General features: G+C 47.8%; 1 protein-coding gene across 1 annotated transcript in view; it reads left to right on the top strand.

Moving 5' to 3' along the window:
• DNAJB14 (DnaJ heat shock protein family (Hsp40) member B14) overlaps nt 1–15,798 on the top strand; it is a 197,614-nt gene extending 181,816 nt beyond the window's left edge. Inside the window, exon 8 of the mRNA XM_085635858.1 lies at nt 14,318–15,798. Coding sequence (XP_085491984.1) covers nt 14,318–14,442 — 125 coding nt within the window. The 3' untranslated portion in view covers nt 14,443–15,798. The remainder of the gene's footprint in view (nt 1–14,317) is intronic.
• Nucleotides 15,799–16,264: the final 466 nt, after the last annotated feature.

Raw genomic sequence — 16,264 nt, 5'->3', positions numbered from 1 at the left:
GCTCAACCCGATGAAGTTTTCCTCGTTTGCCAAACTCACCAAACCACTACTGATTTATGCCTGTTTTTCTGACTTGAACCTACATGGTTTCACTCAGAAGTTGACAGACCATGTAAAATCATTTGTACCCATCCTATACACAGACCTCGTATTCCAAGAACACATTCCCAGCTGCCTCTCCCTCACAGTCCGGCAACAAGTATTTCTGATTGATACTTCTACCTGCAGACTCCTCACCTGTATAACAAGCTATAGGCGTCCGACTGGATCCAGAAATTCAAAGCAACAATATCGACAGTAGCGTGCCCTGGACTCAGTCGACATCGGAGTGATGTTAGGCGACGCCTCGGAGGCTATAAAGCACTCGCCAGACTCATTGATGTCAGTTACTTTTTATCTGCGCCTTCAGCGTGGATCCAGAGCTTTTGCCTGAGGAAATTCCTTTCACAAATGCAGTACCATGTCACCTCCCAAAAATTAATGTTTAAAACACTGCAGAGATTGAGAGACAGATGCCCATCACAGACCCCTCCACTCATTCTGTTTGTGGTGTCTATGGTCTTACCATGATTCCAAGGCCTGCTCCTCATGACTCTTCATGAACCCCAAGGCCATCAAGGAGCAGGAGGCCAAGCTCTTCATGGCCACGGCAAAGATGACCGCCGGTGTCCAGTGTTCACTACCCTGTTGCTGTTCTAGATTTTTCTCGTCCACAAAGCAGAGAAGACCACATAAAAAGACAAAAACGCACTCCAGTGTTAAGTCTTCTAGGTGCTGTCCGACTCCCACAGGTCCTTCATCCTCGGAACTGGAGTTGGTTGAGATGCCTCTTGAGGATCCTCCACACACCCATGCTCCTTTCTTTGGACGAACTCTGGATAGACCTCCACAATGTCCAGAGCCTTCACACCGGCACCCATTCCTGAGTCTCAGATGCCATAATCCCCTGAATTCCCAGCTCGGACCCAATAGCGTTTCTCAGCACCATGTACAGCGTCTTCCCCAAAGCGTTAATGCCATGCAGATCCCCTTCGGGCTCATCAGCTTCGCTATGGCTTCCGCTGTTCTTGCCTTTCCTACTGACGCGGGTCAGTGCCACACCATCGGATCTGACGCTAATGCTTTCCTGCTTTGATCTGGTTCTGCGCTTCTGGCAATGCAGCTGATTACATGGGCACCATTGCCTCCTCCACCACCACCTCCAGATACGGTGCCACAGCACCGCAGACCGACGTCAATCCTTTGATCCATTCCTTGGGGAGGCACAGTGCTTGCAGGGGGAGGAGGCTTACATGACACACCTTCATTAAATCTTTGGCACAGACTCTGACCCTGTCAAGTTTCTGCCATATGACAACCCAGACCAGGACCCCCTGCTGAAATGTCAAGGCCTGTCCTTGGCAAGTGGCCAGGATACCTCACCGGTACTGGCCATGGAAATCCCAATTCTGCCACCAACACCTGAGGTGGTGTTTCTTCATAAAATAGTGCTACAGGCCATGGAGACCTTTTGGATTTCCGTTCAGCAGGGACCAAGACCAATGTTCTTACTGAGATCCTCATGCCATAATCAGCCACATCGGAACCTAAGCTTTCCTTTAATGAGGCTTTGATGGCACCTGTCTTGAAAGCTTGGGGAAAGCCATCATCTTTCCCAGCGGTGGACAGACTTGTGGCATGGCGCTACAGTTCGGTTCCAGGCAGCAACTCACTTTTTCTCTGCACGCACCCATCTCCAGAGAGCCTGGTTATTGAAGCTTCTTTCTCCAGTACGCAATTTCGTAGTGTCTTATTTACTGCACCTTCAGATAGGGAGTCTAAAAGACTGGAGGCATGGAGCAAGAAAGCCTTCTCAGCAGGGAATATGGCCCTGAATTCGGTAAAGGCCAACTGCCTTCCTGCATGTTGTACCCATGCCTTATGGGACATGATCTCAATGATGCTGCCACACATTTCCGCAGACATGAAGGAGCATTTCAGGAGGTCAATGCAGATCGTCAGAATGCTTCTAGCCATATCATTAAATCTGGACTGGACACAGCTCTACTCCGTTGCCCATACCATGAGGACCCCCATTTCCATCCAGCTCTGTATTTGACTTCAGACGTCCAACTTCACCAAAGACGTCCAAACCAACCTGATTGACCTTCCCTTTGATGCAGTACGCCTCTTTGGTGATATAGCGGATTCGGTGCTTGAGCGATTAAAGACTTGAATAGCCACTGCACAATCACTGAGCCTATAACTTCTGCCACCATCTAAGGACTTCTGGCCCTTTAGTTGCTTGCTTGGCTTCTGCAGAGGTTCCTCCTTTTGTCCCAGGCAGTACTGGGCACTCCAGCAGCACCCTAATCCCCTCATTCGACAATACAGGGGCAGTTCCAAATGACGTGGCCGTGGATCCGCATTACAACCCTCTTACTCCTTACTGTACCTTCAGGAAAGTAGGCCTGGTTTGTTTCTCCAACCTCACACCAAGCCCATAGGAGGCCGGCTCTCCCACTTTCTTCTGGCATCGAAGGCCAATACTTGAACCAGTGGATCCTTCAGATCATAGAAGGGGGGGGGGGGGGTAACCCGGTAACCCTACCCTTTCTTAAGGTTGTGCCCTCCATCCCATCTCCTCCTCCTTCCCCCACCTCCCGATCGTTTAACTATTTAGCAGCAAGAGGTGACAGCTCTCCTGAAAGCCAGACAAGAAAGTAGGCCAAAGTTGGTACACATGTTATTTCCTGGTTCCCAAGAAGGATGGTGGCCTACATCCCATTCTAGGCATCAGGAGCTTGGAAATTGGATGGTGTCACTGGACTTGCACAATTCTTATTTCCACATTCCTATCCTCCACTCCCATCTGAAGTACTTGCGGTTTGTGGTAGGTTCTATGCACTACTAATTTGCAGTATTGCCCTTTGGTTTGGCATCAGCACCTCGAGTCTTCACGAAGGTGATGCAAGTGGTTGCAGCCCATCTCCGAAGGTTGAGCGTACTACTTTTCCCATACCTGGACTACTAACTCATCAAAGCCAGCTCACCAGATATGGTGTTGCATTATCAGCAGTCATCTGCGTTTCTGCCATTCGGCCTGGGCTTTTCGATCAATGAGCCCAAATCTCACCGTTGGCCCTCCCAATCCTAGGTCTGCTAGCTTCCTGCATTCTCCTACTCACTCATGCACTTTGGCACTTGAGCGTCCTGCAGTGGCGCCTCTGCAGGTAGTGGTTCCAGTGCGGGAGGCCTGTCGGACGCATTCATGTTTCATGTCCCCCCCCCCCCCCCCCAGCCCCCCCTCCCTAGCCAGCGCTGGGCTGGAAGGGGATTGAAGGGAAACTAAGGTGAACCTAATGCACTGGATACCCTTCACACCACCTCTGCTGTGGCTATGATAATGACAAATTCTTCCACTCTGGGGTGGCAAGCTCATCTAGTGGATTTGGAGATTAGAGGCCTCTGGTCTCCAGACGAGCAGGTTTTTCTTCTCAACCTGTAGAACAGCAAACGATTCAGCTGGTGCTCAAGACTTTCCTTCCCTCCATTGTAGGTTGGTCCATCTAGATCTTGACGGAAACACTACTGCGATGTAGTATGAGACAAGCAAGGGGAGTAGAGTCTATGCTTCCTTGCTGGAAGGGGAAGTGTTGAGACTGTGGTGTTGGGCACACTGCTAAGGGATCTGGCATACAGCCAATCACCTGGCAGGATCTCTGCATATCGGGGACGACCTCAGTAGGTAGTTATCTTGCTGATCAGGAATGGTGACTTCTACGGGAGGTAGTCCAGTAATCATCTTCCAGTTTGGCACTCCTTAGGTAAACTTATTTGCCTCCCTGGAAAATGCTCAGTGCAAGTAGATCTGCAACCTCCACTATCCGTTGAACCGAGAGCCTTGGGGGACACGTTTCAGTTGAGGTGGGACTATCAGCTGAATTACACATTTTCCCTGATCACCTTGATTCCTCTGGTTCTGAGGAAAATTTGCCACGACCAGGCCTAAGTCCTTCCATCGGCCCATTTTGGCCGAAAAGTGTGTGGATTACAGTCCTCCGGAGCTTTTCCACATGTTCCCTGCACCGCCTCCCATTCAGGCTAGATCTCTTCTCCCAGTTGGGGGGGGAATGATTCTGCACCCCAAACTGAGGCCTCCACCTACATGCTTGCAGATCAAGCGAGGACAACTGAGCTTCTTTCAGCTGCCACTGGAGGTGGTAGACATCATTTTTTAGCATATTGCCCCTCCACTAAGTTGTCCTACTCCGGCAGATGGAGTAACTTTGTTGTATGGTGTCAGGACAATGTTGTGGATCCCTTGCAGGCCACATTATCCCCTGTGCTGTCCCCTGCACAGAGGGCATGTACCGTTGGCACTGTAAATGGGCTATTTAACTGCTTTGTCTGCCTTCCTCTGTCTGCCCGATCAGCCATCCCTGTTAAAGTCCCCTGTTTATAATGCTTTTTCTTAAGGGCCTGACTAACCTTTTTCCTCCCACTCCATTTGTGGTTCCTCAATGGGACTTTAATTTAGTTCTCATTTTCTTATTGGGGACTTAGTTTGAGCCCCTGCATAGTTATGCCCTTCGCATTTTGAGCCTCAAATAGCATTTTTGGTTGCCATCGGATCTGCTAGATCAGTTAGTGTGTTGCAGGAACTTAACTGTTGTCCTCTGTTCAATACCTTCTTTCCAGAAAGTTGGTGTTGTGAACCGGAGCTGCTTTCCTCCCTAAAGTAGTAACTCCCTTCAACCTTGCCAAATCCATTACCCTTCCAACCTTAAACCCTCCCAATCCAACGAAGAAAGAGCAATGGTTCCATCGGTTGGAACCTAGGTGGGTGGTTAATTAATACCAGGACCGCACCAAGGAATTCTGGTCAGATGACCTGCTCTTCGTGGGCTATTGTTGAGCCAGAAAAGCGGTCAAGAAAAGGACTGTGTCCTGCTGGATCATCCTATGCATTAAGACTTGTTAGGCCTTAGCCATGTGGAGCCCGCTGAAGGGATTAGGGCCCATTCCAACAGGGTAGGTCCACTGCTTTTGCACTAGCTCAGGAAGTCCTGATTGCTGAAATCTGTAAGGCGGTGACGTGGGCTTCCTTGCACACCTTTGGAAAAGCATTACTTCCTTGATGTGGAGGTGCGTAAGGAGAGACACTTCACTAGATTTATATTTCAGGATTTCTCGGTTTAAATCATCCTTACCCCCCCCCCCTCCTCCTGAGCAGGATTTGCTGTGAAATCTGTTCTACAGGTCAGGAATCTGCCGGCAGAAGTATCAACCAGAAGAAAAAGTTACATACCTACGGTAACGATCTTTCTGGTGGATACTCTAACTGCAGATTCGTCACCAACCTGCCCGCCGCCTCATATGATACATGACTTACAGGGAAAGTTAATAAGATCCCAGATGGCAAGTAGGTTGTTACAATTTCTCACGATTTCAATCTCCCTCTCGCCTCAAAGGCAGTGGAGGGAAACTGATTTCAGTGCACCAGGGCCGACACTTTATGGCTTGGTCTGTGAAGCCAAACATCACTTCCAGCGCCATCTAAGTCTAGTGCCCTCAACCAGCGACATTGTTGCTTTAAAGTTTTCCAGATCCTGTTAGACGCCTGGGTGTTGTTCTTCAGGCGAAGAATCTGCAGGTGGATAGAGTATCCACCAGAATGTTGGTTACCGCAAGTAAGTAACTGTTTTGAGGCATATGAGCTGCAGATTACACACTGTGCGTAGATCGCCATGTGTTGGGCCCGGATGTTTGCAGTTGTTTTTCCTCTTGGATAGTCTTTGGAAGTCACGAGGTATGTGACTCCTCCTTTGGATCGTATTGCGCATGGGCTTCGGCTCCATCCTCCGATTTGTTTTTTTTTTCCGCCATCGAGCTCGGATGTGATCTTCGCGCTCCGGTTTCGAACAGTTTCCAGTTCCTCTATCGACGCGCAATCCTCACCCCATTCGCGGTATTGTTTTCGATTGCGATCTCCACACTCGACGCGGCTCTCCTCGATCAAGACCTTTGATTCCGGTCTTCGACGACGGCCTTCGGGCCTACCCAAGCTCCGGTCCTGGCTAATGGAAAGGATTCCTTTCAAGAAGTGCCCTCGATGTGGGTCCAAATTCCCCCACACCGACCTTCACGAAGTCTGTAACCTCTGCCTCTCCCCTGAACACGAGGCTCTAGACTGTCCGGCGTGCAAGTCCTTCCGGTCCAAGAAAACTATTCGAGACCGAAGGGCGAGAAGAACCATGGCACACTCGTCGACGACGATTCCAGACGACTTCTTCGGGGAAGGCGTTGACGCTCCAGAAGGACAACACACCGACGAGGGCCTCGTCAGCGCCTCCGAAGCCGACGTTTCAGATGTGGAGGACATCACTCTGTGAGTACCGAAGTCTCCCCCCCCACCCTCGACGGCACCGAAAAAGGCTTCGGTCACGCCTTCACCTCCAGGCCTAGGCAAGACCAAACACACTGCTTCCCACACCGCACCTTCGGGACCGGTAAAGTAGCCTGTTAAGCCTTCCGGCGGCTCGGACCAGCCCACCGTCAGTGCCGAAAAACACTCCTCCGCACCGACGCCGAAAAAGAAAATGGCCTCCTCCTCTGCACCAAGCTCCACACCGAAACACTCCGCGCCGAAAACCAGCTCCAGCTCCTTGGTACCGACACCATCCCCGGAACCGAGCAAAAAACACAAGGCCACCGACACCGATATCTCGAAGCCGAAAACCATCTTGGCACCGAGTAAACAGACCGCCCTTTCCCGGCCGCATAGTTCCAAACAGCGGACTAGCGCAGACTCTACAACAACCAAACCGACGACCCCGGTGCCTTCGGCGCCGACAGACAAACCACCCTCTGAAGAACTTTTTGCACCTGATCCATTGCAAAAGACATTGATCAAGGACCCCAAAACCGGACATTTGATGCTCAGCTTCAGAAAGCGACAGCTGGAAAAGCCTGCCCCAGCTCCACCTCCTAAGAGGAAGGATTCTGCTACCTCCCCTTTCAGAATGCCTTCACCACCCCCTCCACCTTCCCCTCCTCCACCTCCTCCACCTTCCCCTCCTCCACCGCCTCCTACTCCCCCCCCCCCCCCCCCCCACCCCCCACTCCATCATTCCCCCACACCCTCTCCAGATGATGATAATGATGTCTATGATGACATAGGGGACGTACCCCATGACTTACCTACAGGGGACCCCACTCCCACAGGCTCCCCAGACCCATGGGACGACTATAACATCCCAGACATTCCTAACGTCCCGCAAGATGATCTCTACCCTTCGAGACCATCCCCACCAGAAGACTCGTTAGGGTTCAACCACTTACTCCAAAGGGCTGGACACTGTCACGGGGTGGATCTCCATACCGACCCCGTGGAGGAGGACTTCCTTCTCGATACTTTTGATACCACGCATAGGGCCACCTCCATACTGCCCATGCTCAAAGGGGTTATCAAACACGCGCCGGAGGTCTTTAAAGACCAAGTCAGAGCCAGGGTCATTAACCCGCGCTTAGACAAAAAATATAAACCCGCCCCTACAGATCCCGCCTACATCAGAGGGCCAGCACCACTAGATTCCCTAGTAGTGTCTACAGCACGAAAGAGGGCAAACTCCCAAGCGTCAGGCGAAGCACCACCACCTGACAAGTCAAGTCAAAACTCTTAGACGGATCGGGCAAGCGCACCGCATCCCAAGCTGCCAACATATGGCGCATCGCTAATACACAAGCGCTACTGGCAAGATACGACAGGGCCCATTATGACAAACTAGAAGCCATAATGCAACACCTCCCTGACAAATATAAAAATAGGGCAAATGAGTTAATTCAGGAGGGCAAAACCATTACCAATACCTCCATCCACTGTGCCCTAGATGGAGCTGACACCGCCTGCAGAGCCATTAATACCAGCACCCTCCTCCGTCGCCATGCCTGGCTAATGATCTCCGGTTTTAAACCAGAAGTGCAAGCTTCCATCCTTAACCTCCCCTTTGACCAGGAACATCTGTTCGGCCCAAAAGTGGATGAGGCCCTGGAAAAAATGAAAAAAGACACCGATACGGCAAAGTCTATGGGAGCCTTACAATCACACCCTCCCAGGTGCTCCTTTCGCCGCTCTTCCTTTCGGAGCACATCCAGAGGCTACTCCTCTGACACCGCTTCCACTTCATATAAGGCCCCTACCCAATCCACCTTTACAAGGGGTTACCAAAGAGGCGGCTACAGAGACAACAATAATAAAGGCAGAGGCAAGACAAACACCGCCCGCTCTGCCTCCACACCTACTCAATGACTCCCCTCCACTCCCCCCAGACCATCCCACTCCCGTCGGGGCAAACTCCACAATTTCCTTCCTGTCTGGACTACCATCACCTCAGACAAATGGGTAACACAAATAATTCGGTCAGGCTACTGCCTAGAACTAATATCTACCACCCCCCCAAACATTCCACCCCGACAACGCCCAATGTCACAGGAACATCTAACACTACTAAAGCAGGAGGTAATCTCCCTCCTACAAAAGGGGGCGATAGAAAGGGTTCCTACCAACCAACAAAATATGGGGGTCTACTCCCTATATTTTCTCATACCAAAAAGGGACGACACTCTACGACCCATCCTAGACCTCAGGCCCCTAAACCAATAAATACACTCAGACCATTTTCATATGGTATCACTTCAGCAGGTACTTCCACTGCTCTCCCACGACGATTTCCTGACCACTTTAGACCTCAAAGACGCCTATTTCCACATTCCCTTTCACAACGCTCACAGGAAGTTCCTCAGATTTGTAGTGGACAGCCAACACTACCAATTCAAAATACTCCCATTTGGAGTCACCACAGCACCACGAGTATTCACCAAGTGCCTAGCAGTAGTGGCAGCACACCTGCGGAGACAACACATCCATGTCTTCCCATACCTTGACGACTGGCTAATAAAAGCCAGTTCATACAACCAGTGTGTACAACACACGCACGCCACTATCCAACTACTTCACCAACTGGGCTTCACGGTAAACCACACAAAGTCCCGTCTCTAACCATCCCACGTAAAACAATATCTGGGTGCCACTATAGACACCTCAAGAGCGCTAGCCTACCCCAGTCCTGCCAGGATAGCAAACATTTAAGCTCTACGCGCAAAATTTCAGCCACAACACTCTCTTCCAGCTCGAGTGTTCGTGCAACTAATAGGAAGGATTGCCTCTTGCATATTCATAGTACCCCACGCAAGACTCCAGATGCGTCCTCTCCAAGAGTACCTAGCACGCCAATTGAACCAGGCGCAGGGTCAATTAACAGATCTGGTGTTGGTAGACGGTCGTACCCATCGCTCTCTGCAGTGGTGGACCACCAAAAACCTTTCCAAAGGGCGACCGTTCCTGGACCCGGTTCCTCAGGTAGTACTGACAACGGACGCATCACTCTCCGGCTGGGGAGCTCACCTATTACATCACACCATGCAGGGCAGATGGACACCTCAACAAAAGTTACTCCACATCAACCATCTGGAGTTACTAGCCATATTTTTAGCCCTAAAATCTTTTCAAACACAGATTTCAGGCAAAGCAGTCCTAGTCCGCACAGACAACATGACAGCCATGTACTATATACAAAAACAGGGCGACACGCACTCTCCAAAGCTCTCTCAGCTAGCACAGAGCATAAGGAGATGGGCCATTCCCCAGAAAATCTTTCTCCTAGCCCAGCATGTCCCAGGAGTCCAAAACACTATGGCAGATCTGCTCAGCAGACAAACACAACAACTCCACGAGTGGGAACTCCACCCGCAAGTTCTTCACCCGTACTTTCAAATGTGGGGGCATCCACAGATCGACCTCTTCACCACCCACGAAAATGCCAAATGCCTAAGCTTCGCCGCCAGATATCCACACCCATTGTCCAAAGGCAATGCGATATGGAAGAACTGGTCAGGCAGATGTGCATACGCTTTTCCGCCTCTCCCACTCATTCCATTAGTGGTGTGCAAACTACAACAACATTGCCTCACGCTAATCCTAGTAGCTTCAACTTGGGCCAGACAACCATGGTACACCACACTGCTGGAACTATCTGTAGTACCGCACCAAAAGTTACACCTCTCTCCACACCTCTTAACCCAGAACCATGGAGAGATCAGGCACCCGGACCCAGCTCAGCTCAACCTTGCGATCTGGCTCCTGAAATCCTAGAATTCGGTTATCTAAATCTTCCCCCTGACTGCATGAACATCATTAAAGAAGCTAGGCAACCCACCACTAGAGCGTGCTACACAGCCAATTGGAAACGTTTTGTTGTGTATTGTCACAATACCATCAATCCCCTAGATGTGTCCATTCCACACATCATAGGCTATTTACTACACCTACAACGTTGCAATCTAGCCTATACGTCCATTAGACTGCACCTTGCAGCCATAGCAGCTTATCTACAAAACAGGCAACATCTATCACTTTTTAGAGTACCCGCCATTAAAGCCTTCATGGAAGGCCTCAAAATAATAATTCCCCCCCAGAGTACCACCCTCACCTGTGTGGAACTTAAATATAGTTCTCACTAGACTAATGGGACCTCCCTTTGAACCTCTACACAAATGTGAACTTCAATTCCTAACATGGAAAACCGCCTTTCTTGGAGCCATCACTTCCCTCAGAAGGGTCAGTGAGATACAAGCACTTACCATTCAAGAACCTTTTCTCCAAATGCACCATAAAAAGGTTGTTCTCTGTACTAACCCAAAATTCCTCCATAAAGCCATTTCTCCTAAACCAATCTGTAGAACTACCAGTATTCTTCTCGCAACCACAGTCTGTTGCAGAAAGAGCTCTTCACACATTAGATGTCAAACGAGCCTTTCTCTACTACATCGAGAGAACACAACCTTTTCGGAAGACCAAACAACTCTTTGTCTCTTTCTCACCACCACACACAGGCAACCCCATCTCCAAGTCAGGGATAGCTAGGTGGATTGTCAAATGCATTCAGATTTGCTACCACAAAGCAAAACAAATGCTATCCGTTCCCCCTAAAGCCCACCCTACATGTAAAATAGGGGCTTCAATGGCATTTCTAGGGAACATCCCATTAGATGATACCTGCAGAGCAGCTACATTGTAAACACCGCACACTTTCACTAAACACTATTGTGTAGATGTGCAAACTAAGCAACAGGCTAGTGTGGGCCAGGCTGTACTCAAAACATTATTTCAAACCACTGCAACAGAGACGGGTGGTCGCCGCTAAGGATGGGTACTGCTATATAATCTATGCACAGTGTAATCTGCACCTCATATGCCTCGAACGGCAAATGCTACTTATCCGTATGCATCTGTTCTTGGCATGTAGAGCTGCAGATCTACACACGCCCACCCGCCTCCCCGGCTACTTTTATCTGTTCCAGTGTATCTTATTTAGATACAACACACATGGGCATCTTCACTGTTATTTCTACGCTTCATCTTTCCCTGCTGGCGAAACACAATCTGAGGATGGAGCCGAAGCCCATGCGCAATACAATCCAAAGGAGGAGTCACATACCTCGTGACTTCCAAAGACTTTCCAAGAGAGAGGAAAAACAACTGCAAACATCCGGGCCCAACACCAGATGGCGATCTATGCACAGTGTGTAGATCTGCAGCTCTAAATGCCAAGAACAGATGCATACTGGTAAGTAGCATTTGCCTTTTCATCTTGGTTGTGGTGGAATCTTTAATTCGGTACCCTAAGGCTTACCTCTGAGGAGCATGACTGCACAGGTGATAGCTGGCACTCTCCTTGGGATCTTGCTAGAGTTGGATTTCTAAGGGTGGTAATTTCTACAGGGAAAACACCTTTATCTCCTCATACATGAGTTGTGGGAGAAAGCTGGTGCGACAGATCACTTTTCCACTGCATACCTCCCCCAAACAAATTGTTTGGTGGAGCTGTTCAACAAGACAATAAAAAGCATTATAGGAGCTCTACCAGAAAACCTAAGGAGTAAGTGGAATGTCCTTGCCTCTTGTTAGCTACCCGCAAGTTTCCACCGCAACTGGTAGGGGTTAGTCCTTTTTAGCCTCTGTATGGACACTCTGTGCTGGGTCTACTCACTCTAGTCAGAGAAGGGTGGGAAGAAACCTCAGTGTCTCCAAAGAAGCATGTGATAGACTATGTGATTGACCTCAGGAGATTTATGGTACAATACATGAGTCCAACGAAGGAAAACCCTCAGGCAAGCCAAACACTCATGAAGGACTTGTATGACCAGAAAGCTACACTGATTGGGTATCAGGAAGGCCATCAGATGTTGGTGCTGAAGCCTGTTTGTGCCCAGGCTTTGGAGGGCAAAAGGTGTGAGCCATACAAGGTAGTTCAGAAAATATCTGACGTTAACTACTTGGTGGACACAAGTGCCACAGAGGAACTCAGGAGGTTGTTCCATGTGAATAGGCTGAAGCTGTACCTCCAGCGTGATAACATAGTGAATGTCAATGCTATTGCGAAGGATGTTAAGGAAGACAGTGTATCTCTTCCTGGCCTTCTGTATAGTGATATGAAGGTTCAGTTATCCCACTAGTTAATGCCTGAGCAGCTGAGAGGTATTGGGACAGTTTATCAACCTTTTCTCGCTGGCTCTTGTATTAACGTCTATATGTGTCTGTGACATAGACACAGATGACAGTTTGCTAGCGAAAGACAGAATGCACCAGATTTCAGACTGGGTTCAGGGATGTATTAAGGCAGAGGTTGCCAAGGTGGTTGACTTGGGGGTCATTAAGAGATCTTGTCCTCCTTGGTCTAGTCCTGTGGTACCTGTACTCAAACAAGGTTCTACTGACTTGCAGTTCTGTGTGGATTGCTGAGCCCTCAATGAAGTGACGGACTGATGCCAATCATAGCCTGAGAGTGGATGAACGTGTGATCAGTTAGGTGCTGCTAAGTACTTTTGCACCCTTGAGCTAACCAATGGGTACTGGCAGAATGCCATAGCTCTATGTGCCAAAGAGAGAAGACTGAATTTTCTACCCCAGAGGTGTTATTCCAGTTTAAAGTAATGCTATTTTGAGTTGAGCAATGCTTCTGCCACTTATCAGCACCTGGTGAAATATGTTCTTGCAGGGCTGGAGGAGTTTAGTGTGGTCTTCCTAAATGACATTGCTGTGTTCGGCAATTCATGGCAGGACCACCTGAGGCACCTAGGACAGGTGTTGACCAGGCTACAGAGAGCGAAACTGACCACAAGGGCAACCAAGTGTAGTGCGGGTTAGTTCTCTGTAGCCCACATTGGGCATCAATATCTGAATTCCTGTTACTGATTTTTGGTCATGGGCGAACACAGATCATGTATGGATGCCCTCCCTTGTGCCTTCAAGTTATCATGCTGGGGAAAAAATGCAGGACACTAAGTCAGTCTTAAGAAGCTAGATGCGTTTGACATGCTTGGTAGTCTTCCCTTGTCACGTTTGTGTATGCATGTGTTTTTGGATAGAGGTTAATTTCTCCGAAAGTCACATGTCCAAGGAGAAAGCTACAGTTAAAGGGGGAGAGAATTTAACAATCATTTGCAAATTCAATAGGTTTTCCCTATGCAAAATCTATTGCTTTATCAATTTTTATTTGCATATTGCACAGCAAGATCTGCTGTGCAACATGGCGTAAAGTAGAAAAAACAAAACTCTAGTACGTGTTGGCTGCATCATATCGCTTTTTATTCTTTAAACCATTTTGTGCAGCAGCCCTCCCTGCTGTGCAACATGTAAAAGAAATCCGTTGGGTGGAGGTGTTTGTAAGTGGGGTGGCATCACATTGAAGAGCGGGGGTGAAAAAATTATGGACATGGGTGGTGGGGAAATACGGGTGGAATTAAAGAGAATTACTTTTGGACATGCACTCAGTAAGAGTGGATGTTCAAAAGTAACAAAAGAGTACTAGCAGGAGTCTATGACCAGTGGAGGGACACTGGCCACAGAAAGCTGCTCCACGCTCCAGAGAAGCCCCAGGAGGAAGCTGAGGCAAGGAGAAGATGCTGACCAATGGTAAGTAAAGAAGCATGAGTGACGTGGGAGCCAACTAAAGGGCAGTCTCTAAGCCCCTATTAAGATTTGGTTTTTTTTGAAGAACAATAGCTTTCACAGATTGCGCATGCACGCTGTAGGCGAAACCTGAAAAGGGGTGGGAGGAGAGAGGTGGAGCCTGCAAAGAGAGGAAATGGTGGAAGGGTGTGTTTTTGAACACACTGCCCCAGGTGCTGCAAAGGATCAGGTTATGGTACAGCTTATGTTGTATTTTGTGTATATTCTTAAAGCCTAAGAACTAATTTCTGAATTGCTCTTTTCTAGAATCTGATTTGATCTATGCGTCAAAAGTGTACCGTGATGACCGTCTCAAACGAAAGGCGGAGTCCATGGCGATGGATAACTGCAAAGAACTAGAGCGATTAACCAGCCTCTATCGGGGAGGATGACTTGCCAGATTGGACCACTTGCTCCTTTTTTCCTCTGCATTGTGTACATATAGATATATATAAATATATATATATAAGTGTTTGTATATTGATATAAATATATGTATATGTCCTCGCCACCCCCTATAATATAGGAGGAATAGTTTCATCACAAAGTGGATATAGGCGAGTGCGGAATGAAGAATGAAAACTGCTGCTGGGTAGCACTTTTCACGACCTGAATTTGTGATGTTCCAAATAAGTTCCTGAGTCCATGAACTAAATATTAAACACTCTGGAAGGGAGTGACTGTTCACATTTTAATACGTTTGTTTTTATTTAGAAAGTTAGCTTGAACCTGCTCTAACTCATTGCATCGCTTTTGGACAAACCAGTGCCTAATTGATACGTAAATGTCAACAGGGATCAACAATGTTTTTGTTTTTGTACCGAATGGTCTTAGTTTTCTTAATGGATGCTCACAAATGTATGTTGATTTTCATGCAGCGAGATGGCAATATCTTGCACTCGCCGCTGTGAACATGGCAGCCAGAGACCATGGTTTAGAATAGAACCTTTTTTGGAGACAGCTCACTGCAAGCATTCCTCAGCGCTGTGTAGTTTAATGCTGGCCTTGTTTTACATGAAAACCCTTCTATGCACGAACCTGTCAAAAGTATGTCTTGTTATCCACCATGTTTCTGTTCAGGTTCTAATTACGCCATTAGAATAAAGCTAGATAGCAGGGTGAGGCGCAGACTCTTGCTAGAGTGGGACAGGGATACTTCAGGGCTCAATAGCACTGCTTTTACACTGCAAGAGACATCAGTGGCTTATTTATTATTTTACCCTCAGGGTTCAAAGTGTTGCATTTCTGTTTAAACCCCTGAAGTCAAACAAGCGTTACTTGGCTCCTCTTTTTGTAAGGAAGTAAAGATTTTACTTGTGTGCATTACACTTTACAGCATTTCAGCCAGGAACACCTCTCCCAAAACTAATAAAACACTTGCGACAGCAATAGTCGCATTTCTTTACTAATGTATTTTTTTTTTTTAACGTTCGGATGCACACAACCTTTGACACATACTGCACACTGTAGCTTTGAATGCTTGCTAGCTAACAAACGTTAGATGTGTTTGGGTGATTAAGATGTTTTATTCTACATTCCGATGATCTTGAGTTTCCAAGGACAGTAAACTGCGAGGAAAAAACGCAGAGCATTGTTAGTACATTACCTCAGATGAATATGTTTGGGGAGGGCTACTTGTCGAAAATGTGCAACCTTTTTGGCTCAGTAGGACAGAAAAATTATTTATACAACCATCTAAATGTTGAATAATGGAAAGCTGGAGAATAAATTTTGAGTGTTATTTAAAAGTGGTTGCTCTGGAATTTTCTTCCTAGTACAGCAGTGACTGAGTGCCTGGTAAAGTGCTGTATAGATCAGTATGCTGCGACTACATTTGTGTTTCTCTCATCTTAAGACTGCTGCGACTGCCAACTACTTAGCGGCTCCTGAAAAATATTGCATTCTAATTTTGCGATTGTTTTTAATGTTTCACTTCACGTCTGTTGGGTAAAGGTTGCATATCAGACAGTGTGTGTTTCACTGTGGTTTATGCAGTGGTGCCGAAAATCATTTAGATACGTGTATGTAAAGGTAATAATAAATTGGCCGCTCTTATTATATTTAGGGGGATCTGAGACTGTCTAGCCAATTTTTGACTATGGTGTGGTGATGCTGGGCCAAAGAAAATGAGCAATTTCATTAAAGTTCTATTTTTATGCTGTTATTTATTTATTTGCCCATTTTCTTAAGGAATTCAACTAATTTTTGGGGATC

This window comes from Triturus cristatus, chromosome 2_1 (genome assembly GCF_964204655.1).
Source record: "Triturus cristatus chromosome 2_1, aTriCri1.1, whole genome shotgun sequence".
Lineage (NCBI taxonomy): Eukaryota > Metazoa > Chordata > Amphibia > Caudata > Salamandridae > Triturus > Triturus cristatus.
The sequence above is the reverse complement of the archived record's forward strand: the minus strand, read 5'-3'. Positions and strand labels throughout refer to the sequence as shown.